This window comes from Monopterus albus, unplaced genomic scaffold (assembly GCF_001952655.1).
Source record: "Monopterus albus unplaced genomic scaffold, M_albus_1.0 scaffold376.1, whole genome shotgun sequence".
NCBI classification, from domain to species: Eukaryota; Metazoa; Chordata; class Actinopteri; order Synbranchiformes; family Synbranchidae; genus Monopterus; species Monopterus albus.
In genome coordinates, this window is record NW_018128256.1 from 133,762 (window position 1) to 144,569 (window position 10,808).

Consider the following 10,808-nt stretch of genomic DNA (forward strand, 5'->3'; position numbering starts at 1 on the left):
TCTGCAAAAAGCAGAGACGAGATCCTGTGGTCCCCAAACCGGACTCCCTCCGGCCCCTGGCTGCGCCTAGAAATTCTGTCCATAAAAATAATGAACAGAACCGGTGACAAAGGGCAGCCCTGCCAGAGTCCAACATGCACCAGAAACAAGTCTGACTTACTGCCGGCGATGCGAACCAAGTTCCTGCTCCAGTCGTAGAGGGACCGGACGGCCCTTAGCAAAGGGCCATGGCGCCGGGATCATCATTCTCTAAAGACATGGCGCCGGGATCATCATTCTCTAAAGACTGAAATTTAATATTTAATAGCAGGAGACCAGAGGAAAGTAGTTCTTCCATTCCTGGGTTTTGTGTTCCTAAATAACTGTTGAAATCCTTTAACTTAACCTTATTTTACCTGTTGTCTGAAACACCTGCATTGATGGAAAGCAACACAAACAAGAAGCAACATTTTGTGTAATAACAGAAGACGTCAGATGAAACATCGCATCTAAAATGTGACTGAAACCAGGAGGGTTCTCCCACACGTACTGTTTTCTACACAGAAGTATTCACAGAAGATTCCGAACCGAGTCAAGGTTCACCTTTAAAGGCGATTCTTGACGTGCTAATCACAGCCCGGAACTTATAGAGGGTGTGTCGTTGTTATGACCCAGTGGTTTGTCACCGACTGTATGCTTCATAGGCACCTGTGATTGAACGTTATCCCCAGACCTATTTTTTAATGTAAATATTGCCATTAATGATCATTTTAATGCGATTTAAAACAAACGGGCTATGCACACACTTAGCCTAATTTTCATTTTACTTGTGGAAATTTAAAAGCTAGCACAAGAGTAATTTTTTTTTTTTTAGCTATGCTATTTTACCAGCAAACGAATTAATAATCTACTGCCAATGCTTAGTCACTGTAAAGTGACTAAAACTGGTGCATATTTAGTAAAGGCACCCTACGTAACAATTAGCCATTAACACATGTTTCTACAGTATCTCTCTCACATGTTAGGTTGCTAAGTGGACATCGTATGTATGTGTAAAGACTTAGGGGAAAACACAAGTCATGTAAGACTAGGTGTTCGCTTCACAACGCACCAGTGGAAAATTCCCTCACTAGCATGCTGACACTAAAAGCCTCTCCCCGCCCAAAAGGTCTCAGCAGATTATTCCACATGTGGGGTCTTCACAGCAGCGTCGATATCCGGCCTCCCAGGAGAGAATCTCCCCGAGACGAGCGGCGGGGGAGGCAGCCGACACAGATCCCCGGATTACTTGACCCTACTAATAACTGTTTGGGGGACAACGACATAAGTGACGTGTGGGAAACAAATGTGTGTGAAAAGAGTGAGAGCAAGACAATGAAGTGTAATTTTCCCACCCTGTGGGATTTGAACACACGTGTACATGTACACAGAGTGGATACAGCAGACGTGCTAAAGCAGTGTGAGTGATTTTTGTGTGTTTGCACTGAGCGAACATGCAGAGGGACGTAGAGCTTCTCAGGTTGGTTTTAGTGTATCGGTCACTATCTTTTCCTACCCCCCTTGTATGCTGGCATTAAAAATAATGATGTTTTTTTATCATCAAATAAATAAATATGTGGTGAACCAGATATCACAGATCACAGTTCAGCAGCAGATCAACTGTGTGTACAAACAGTACGTGAGCTACAACCTGCAATTTACTTGGTTGTAAAGCAATGATTCACCCACAGTTTGTCCTTTAGTTTGCTGAAGGACAGAACTGCAGACATTTCACAGCCATGGCTGAGGCCTTGGTTTGTGTTGGAAAAGGCAGCAGAGGACAACTTTAACCGCCTCCGGCCTGGATTGCCGCCAAATCTGGCTCTTTGAACCTTTAAAGTAACTGACTAATCTACTTACAGAGTCGACTGACTTTTCCAAACTGCTGCTTGGATCTCATCTTCTTCTTCTTCTTCTGTCACAGATCTGAATAACCTACAGCTATGAAGCACTGTGTTTGTGACTGAGCTACTTTTAAAGGCTTTGAGAGAGAACTGAGCCTTTTCACACTGAATTTTTAAAACCATAAATGATTCAATTAGGTCAAATTACTGTGAACACACACTAAAGCAAACTCTCGAGTTTTATTAACAGTTTCTGGGCGTCTGTCGGGTCAGCGCCGTGTACAACACCTACCGCCATCTGTCACCGGCTGCAGCTTTAAAAACAAAGCAGACTGCTCAATGGCGCTAAGCTCCACACACACTCAGTGAGGGGATGACTTGACAGATGGAGAGGAAGAGTAGGAGGTGGAGATGAAGGTCAAATAAAGGTAAGATGAAGAGTGTGTGTGGAAGGTCAGTCTCATAATCCAAAGTGCACCGCTTTGATCCCGGCTGAAGCAGTGGGAGGGTGACATTTAGAGGGCAGGGTGTGGTCATCACAGTGGGCCAGAGGATTGCTAAATCGCAATCTTTATGGAAACACAACAAACAAAATCTAACTCAGCTCCTAAGCCAACATGGATTTCCATGACAACTCTAGTTAGGAAAACCTCATCTGCTGATGAAGATCATGTGATGATCTCATGACTGAAAGCTCCAGAACTAAAAGGACACTGTGTCCAGGCTGCTTTGTCAGCTGATGCTTCCAAGGTGACCAACTGTAGATACAGACCACGTTGTACATTTGGTTGTGGTAAAACTAGATATTCTTCCACTCTGAATGTGTTGGTGTATACAGGTGTGTGTAGGGGGATGTTTCAATCTATCTGCCTGTGTGAGAAGAAGAAAGAGGAATCAAAAAGAATTTCTAAAGCAGAATAAGCCAAATCTCCTTTCTATCCACTTCTGACAGCATTGAAGCAACTAACGAGTTTTGTATTCAGAGCTGCTGTTGACAACTCCCACATTCCACCGGAGCAGGGGTGTCAAACTCAAGGCCTGCGGGCCACATCCAGCCCACGAGATCATTTTATATATCTTTTTTTTAATGGCCCGGCGATATGAAGCGCTGATAACACACAAACTACAAATCCCATAATGCCGCTCAACAGCTGCCTTACCAAACAATAGGCTACCTGCGATCATTCCCGTGTCAATTACAACAGATCAATGAAGCGTCTGTTGATGACCCTAATTTCAAGTCAAAGTTAGCCCCTAACAATGGCCAAGAGAAAAGTTGATTCTGAAAACAGAGCCCTATTTTTAGGTTTTCTGCAGCATGTTCATATTTTGAATTTGTAAGGAGGCTGAGTATATGCCCCAAACATAAACGAACTCATTGCCAAGAAAAGATGCCAAGCATCCAGCTCTGACAAAATGGCATAAGAGCAAAGAAAATGAAAGGTTTTGATTTGTTATTATTTTAACTTTTACTTAAAAGCACAATTTCTATTTTTAGGTTTTCTGCAGCATGTTCATATTTTGAATTTGTATAATTCTGACAGGAAATATTTTTATGGAAAGCAAAATATTATAAGTTATTTAAAGTTTAAGTTTATTTATTTTGGAATAATATTGTAACCCATCTGTTTCGATTCATAGTTCAAAAAACGTTTAGTTTTAGTCTGTTCAATACATTTTTATCCTGTTCGGCCCGCGACCTAAAGTGTGCTCTGAGTTTTGGCCCCCTGTGCGATTGAGTTTGACACCCCTGCACTGGAGGATAAAACGTGCACTTAGTGAAACAGCTGTTTCACTGCATACCTGCAAGATGAGAACGAAGAAGTCGGCCGGCTTGCCTCTCTGATAGATGTAGTGATGAGGCGAGCGCTTGTCATTTTCGTTGAACTTGATTTCCTGGATGACGTAAGGATGGCGCAGGATTCGCAGCAGCACCTTCTCTGAGATCTGAGACGGACTGAACAAGCTCACCTCTGCAGAGAGAGAGAGACAGAGAGAAAGAGAGAGAGAGAGAGAGAGTTTCATTTCCAAATTAAACTGCTCTGCAACATAAAGCTGTAATAAATCCGTGGAAATTGATATGGTCAGAAGCCAGTCACTATTTTTATTTTGACTGTTACCACTGTAGGTTCATGGGCTGACATGCAACACTTCATGGAGTTGTCAGTGAGGTAAACAGGTGTGTCCAGTACATGTGATCTGAAGCAGGGATATCCTGTACTTCCTACTGTAATGCTACAAATTACATAAACTTTGCCTTAACCTGAATTAATTAAAGGGAAAACAAAAGTTGTTCAAACACACTTTAAAAGTATATGATGCACAATATGTTTTAAGTGAGATAAACAGAATCAGCTTCAGGTGCAAAGTGCTGGGACAGTGGGGTACAGTCTGGCCGACTTAAAGGTGCATTAACCGGTGACATTCACAGTGATGTTGATTCATGTGTGCTGTCCCTGTTCAAAAGATGAAATGGAGATACTGCATTTGGCTGACATGCATTTCTCAATAGTTGTAGACCAGGCTGTTGCAATCAGAGCTCGGCCACGAGCGCCTTGGTCCCCACCCAGACTCAGAACAAAGAAACAGTCCACCCTGCAAACTAAAGCTTACGCAACACACAGTCAGAGCTGAGACATACTGTGTATAGCTTTAATTGGGATTAATCGCCTAAAAGACAAATACTTCTTATTTTAGTTCATATATTATGTCAGCAGGTTTACTCATAAACATACAAAACGTTTTTAAACTTAACTCACAACACCTTCACGTTGTATAAATGTTATAGGCTGGTTTGTTAATGCTTGTTTTTCCAGCTCAGAAAACAAACAGTCAGGCTGACGGAGCTTCTTGATGCAAGACAATGCACTGGAGTGTTAGATTATAATGGAAAAACTCCCAGACTTTCCCTGTGTGGAATGCAGCTGTGCATGCCTCAGACATCCCAAGACAGATATCAATTTCAAGGGGACACAATCTAAAAACAGCAGGACAATGATCACTGATGTGAACAAAAAAAAGAGGAAATGAAACAGGGAAACGGTCACTTCCTGGACACGACCAAATCAAACACAAGCACTAGAGGAATGAAAAACATAATTCAAGAAGAAAGATTAAACCAACATGCTGTAGTGACAAAGGCATTAGAAGGTAGCGGACACTGGCACGGTCTGCAGACAGTGTCTGGCTGTGTACGGCAGCGTCTGTGAGCCAGGTGAGCGCTCGTAGCAGCAGAGCTACCAGTGCTATCGATACGCTCTGTGTTCACATGTTCATTCATACTGTCATTTCAGATCAAGACTATGATTCTAAAAATGGGATAAATAATATTAAACGCGATGTCCAAGACATGAATAAATCCTTTATCAGCTAATAATTCATATTTATGTTTAAGCAACCTACACAATTGACTCATTATTGGTAATTAATGATTCCTTGGTTGATCTCATGTGAATATCAGATTATGAACTGTGAACTTGCGTAGCCTGAAATTCTTCTGTGCTATACATCTGGCCCCCCTACCAGGATAAATGATTACTATTATTGTTATTGTATGATTGTATTGCCTGTGTTGATGCTTGTGTTGTGCTCCCTGTTGTGCTCGCTCTGAATTCCTTTCACTTGTTACTTGCCAACCTGATCTGCTTGTTAGTTGGCGAGGTGACAACCACATCGCTGCTACACATGTTCACATGCACACCTGCTCTACCTGCTGAGTCTAAGTAATATTGTGACAGGTGACTGTGTAGGTCTGTGTGTGCATGCTGCCTTCAGTCCGCCACCCCCCCACCTGTAGCCAGGAACCGATGGGCTGCCAGCAGCAGCTGAGGAGAGATCTTCACTTTTGATTCACTCTCATGTTTGAAGGCTGAGAAGTCTCTCTTGTTCTTGTTGTGCGCCACCCTCTTCCTGGTGCGGTTATCAGCTGAGTGACACACACACACACACACACACACACACACACACACACACACAATGGAAACAGTTATTATGAAATGCACATAGAAAAGGTGTACGTTAAAAATCCTCTTAGCTGTACTGCAAAGCAACAGGAGCCACTTAACCTTTCAAACCTTCACCAGTTACATATTTATTTAGATAATAAAAAAAGTAAGACATGAAAACAAGCTTATCTACACAAACAGACAGGCAAAGGTAAATATTAGTGACAAACAAAAGGTCAGACTCACTGTAAAGGTCAGATTCATCCAGGATCTCCGATTTAATGATCTCCTCGATCACATCTTCGAGGGTGACCAACCCTAACACTTCGTAGAACGGATCTCCCTCCCCCTCGTTGTTCACCTTCTGCACAATGGCCAGGTGGGATTTTCCTGAGTGAGACAAAGACAAGTGTTAGCCACGTTATCGGCTCAATCCAACCATTAATCAGTACATGTAGAACAAGTGCATCTGTAGGATTAGAGCCACATTGTTTGGGATGTTGTAAAATAACTATTCCCTTAATATTCACAGAAGGAAAGTGGTTAAAACCTGATGAGGTGACTTCATATGGACCATTTAAATCTCTGACAAACAATATATACACTATATGTTATACACTTGCAGACCTAGCTGCACTGTGCTGCACACCTATTTTAATTGTATCTACCAGATTTGCACTAAAATACAGTGTAGCATTGCATATTGCACATTAAGTATTTAAAACACTCCTGTCTGTGCAGAAGGCACCAACTGCAACATGTTGATGGTGGTAATTTGCAATAAATGGCAGCAATGAGCCAAAGAGGAGCACAGGTTAAAGATGTGGGTCAAGTAGGTGGTTGATAATAGGATGTCAGACATCCTGAGGAAGGCAGGTGTGTTGATACGTGTATGTTCAATGTGGTAGCCCATATTTATTATATTTTATTATCAACGTACACGTGACTGAGCGGATGCACACAAACAGGCCGAGCCCCTCGATCAGGACGCCGGCTCTGATCCACCCACTCCCTCTGCTCGCACCACAGAGCCTGTTAATGTGTACGGGTCATTATGGGTATCGTGAAGCCTGGACTTTGGCCGTGACCGTTGCTACAAACACACACACACACACACACCCTACTGAATACTCAGGTGATGGATGCCAACCGCTTGCATGGCCGTGCACGGACAAGCGCCGAGGTTTTCCCGGTGATGCTCTGAATTATTCATGATGCTGTCAGCGGGAAGCGCTCAGAGGACATCGGGGGGGGTTGGCTCCTGGGTGTATCATTTCCCTCCACCCAGACAAACAACATGTGCAGCTGTTATAAACTACCCTCTGTCTCACAGACACACACATTTATGCACAATATTAATACATTAGATCTGAACAACAAGATAGGTGAGGGGAAGTGAAACAATCTGATTCCTAAATATGTTCACTCAGTCAAAAAACAGCATCTACTGTGTGACACAGACCACTTGTCTGTCTGCACGTCTTGGCAAAGTGGCCACAATGAGATCAACACACATTCTCAGCTTTGACCTTGCTTGGGCTTACCACCCGAGTAGAGCCATGGGACTTAGAATCTGTCTTTACTGTGAGAGTCTGAGGTCACCACACAAGATGTCGAGGTGGGAAAATGATGTTGTGTCCACTTAGCTGGATGGAAAAGTCTCGAGATGGAACAACGAGGCCAAACACTCATCTCTGGCTAAGTGACAAATCACAAACAGTCCAAACAGCTCTTACTAGGACATGAGGGCCGATTATTTTCATTTGTGAAGCTCATTTGCTGGGAGCCTTTTGAGAACACCACTTATCATTTAACATTTAAAATGCCTGAGAAGTGCATCTGCCAAGTTGCCAGCACAAACTGATGTTTTCATAATAGCTTATTTAATCTGATTAAAAAAAAAGTCCAAAAGGTGTTATATTTGTAAACAGCTTATTTAATCTGATTAAAAAAGTCCAAAAGGTGTTATATTTGTGTAAGAGAAGCCAACCAACCTTTGAGGTTGAAAAGCTGTGAACAATAAAAGTTTGGTGTTTTTACTAAATGGATGGTGATATCACTGGGAGCAACTAGGGGTTCAATGTCTTGCACAAGGACACTGCAACACGTAGACTGGAGAAGCCAGGAATCAAACGACCCACTCTACCTGTTAAGCCACAGACAGAACACGTGAAATAGATATTTTTATTTCCTGGAGAACAGTGCATCATTTTCTGTGATGATGTGCCATGTAGCTCTGCATCATCTGACATGTGGCGACAACCTCAGCACTCAGTAGACGCCCTGTACAGGTAGAGGTAGTGGTCAAGGTCTGAAAAGTAAATGTGGGATCTGCTGATCTTCAGGAGCAGTGATGTGTCCTGACGTTAGGACAGTCATGTCCTAAGGAAGTCCAAATCAGAAAGTCCGAATCCCCTTCTGTCATCTGCAAGCACATCTTGGAGACCAGTAAGGTGGACTAGGTGCTGTTCTCCATGACCTCCATGATGGCCATGGTGCAGGAGTGGATCCTGCCGGTGAAGACAAGCATCACTCACTTCTTACAAAGACCCAATCTGGAGAAAACTGAACAGACCCTGTTGACAGTGGCGATCATCATGAAGGTCTTCTCTAAACGACTCTGTCAACTGTAGAAGCATCTTTCATAAGGTCAGACAGCTCATCAGCAGCAGGAACCCCACAGTGCCCTGCTCCAGTGAGACCAGCAGCATCGGCCGCTGCAGCGTCTGCTCCAGGACGACGGCCTGCGTCAGAGCTTCATGTTGTCTTAATTACATGCAATACACCACAGGCTCAGAGAAGACACGATGCACAGTCATGAGTGTAGACATCCAAATAAAGCCACTGTAATGTTCCTGACATTCCCCGTCTTTCTGACCCTCCTATCAAATCATCTCTTCTCTTAACACGTTATGTCCAAACCCGAAATCCTGATTACTGAGGAATTACACCACATAAGGTAGGAATCGTTTCATGGGCCTTGAGGTGTGATTCTGATGGGATGAACATCGGTCAGCAATGCCCCACGGTACGAAAGCCTCCGAGCATATTAATCAGCTGATCATTGTTTGTTCCAAAGGAGATTACTGTGGCGACAGAGATAAAGACATCATGTAATGGAAAAGGCAGAGTGTGTGTGTGTGTGTGTGTGTGTGTGTGTGTGTGTGTGTGCGCGTGTGAGAGACCTCTCCCTGTGGCGCCGAGTCAATATTTCAGAGGAAGTAGAACCCCAGGGGACATACTTAACCCAGTGACTGGAGAGTGACTCGAGAGTCTACTGACTCCTTGAGAACATACACTCGGTACAAGGCTGCTCAACAAGTACAGGTTGTTCCATGCACTCAGCGCCTGGCCTGTGTCAGCTGAGCCTACAATTAAAAACCCACAAAGTCTCAGAGCTCCAGTGTCTGTAGCTGCTTATTTTCAGGAGACGTGTGTTTGCCACTAAACATGAGATAAGGTGAGCAAATCCACGCAGCATGCTCAACTCGGGCTCACACAGAAAGACAATCCGCTCTCACTTATCAAACTGAGAATCCAACAGGACAGCAGAGAGGCTGTTGTTGTTCATTCATTTACACAGACCTGCTGTGAGCTGTAGGTGCTGCTCGACTTCAGATCCGCCACCTTTAAAGTCACGTTTGAGGGCTCCTTTTGACCAACAGTCAGAACCCAAAATGATCCCACTTACTATCACATAACATTAAACAAGCAGGAAGACTGATTTTAAAAACTGCTTCAGTTCAGCCTGAAGCCTCCAAACAACCAGTGTTATTAGAAAGTTATTGGGAATTTTGTGACAGCAAACTACGTGAGAGCAGAGAAGCACTACTGAGCAAAACAGAAACCAAGGAGCACGCTGACCTTTGTCACAAACACCAAAGCCTGCTGAGCTTCACATCTGCTACCAAATGAACAATAAAACACCTTTCACACACAACATTCCCAACATTTCTGGGTTCAGTTTCCAGTGTGGAAGTCATGGCAACGCCCACGCCGGCCACACTAATGATGAACACCGACTGCAAAACATGCACAATGTGAGGGGATGAAACAAACACGCACGGTTGCAAATATGCACGTGCGTGCTCATACACACACGCAGAGACTTGTTGTGCAGGACAGACCAAGCTGTTCTAACCTGTTTGTCCATCTGAAACTAAAGCCTTGTGCAGACAACCTCTGATCTTAAGGGACAAAAGAGCTGGGGGCTATGATGGCTGAAATCCACAGCACTTTGGCTGCAGCAGAGGCAGCACAATGACGAGGTTTAGACCTATAACAGCACTGCATGACAAACTAAATCCAAAGGGGTGTGTCGCGTGGATGTGCTGCCAAACAGCACAAACCATTAAGTCCATGTTTTAAGGTTTAACAGACACCAAGATAATGCACCGCAGTTAGCTCACCAACTGGAAATGTTAATACAGCAGCAGCTAAGATTATTTTCATTATGATAAATCTCTCACTTATCTTTTCAACTGGTCTTTGAAATGTGAGAAAATGATGAAAACTGTGCATCAACGTTTCCCAGAGTCACTGAATATCTTGATTTGCCCAATCAACTGCCCAAAATCTGAAGGTATTCACTTTACAGTAACAGCAGATACTACAAAACTGAGTAGTATCCTGCAGTGCATGGTTACAAAAGTGTGGAACCTCAAAACGTTTCTTATAATCAGTCATCAGGGCCAAATGTTTCCATGATCCTCAGCCCTGAGGCCAATAAGACAATAAAATCTGAAACTAAAACACCTCCAGGCAGATCTCCTCATCCAAAATAGATTATAATATGAGAGGAATCTCATCCTAGGTTTATATTGGGCTCAGTGTTGTGCAACAACAGCAACATCTCAGTCTGAAAACAGACAAGGCAGCTGCTGCGTGAGACACGAGTCATTTCTGCTGAGCTGCTCTTTCTTCATACTGACTGATATCGTTATTGCACACAGGGTGGAAGTGTTGATGTGACGCGGACACACACTGAGCTGCAGCAGAGAGA

General features: G+C 43.5%; 1 protein-coding gene across 2 annotated transcripts in view; it reads right to left on the bottom strand.

Annotated features, from left to right (window-relative positions):
• LOC109951322 (metal transporter CNNM4) overlaps window positions 1-10,808 on the bottom strand; it is a 39,690-nt gene that overhangs the window by 18,572 nt on the left and 10,310 nt on the right. For both annotated transcript variants that reach the window (XM_020585769.1, XM_020585771.1), the window contains exons 2-4: window positions 6,053-6,196; window positions 5,653-5,787; window positions 3,666-3,835 (exon numbers count right to left, since the gene is read on the bottom strand). In XM_020585769.1, coding sequence (XP_020441425.1) covers window positions 3,666-3,835; window positions 5,653-5,787; window positions 6,053-6,196 — 449 coding nt within the window. The remainder of the gene's footprint in view (window positions 1-3,665; window positions 3,836-5,652; window positions 5,788-6,052; window positions 6,197-10,808) is intronic.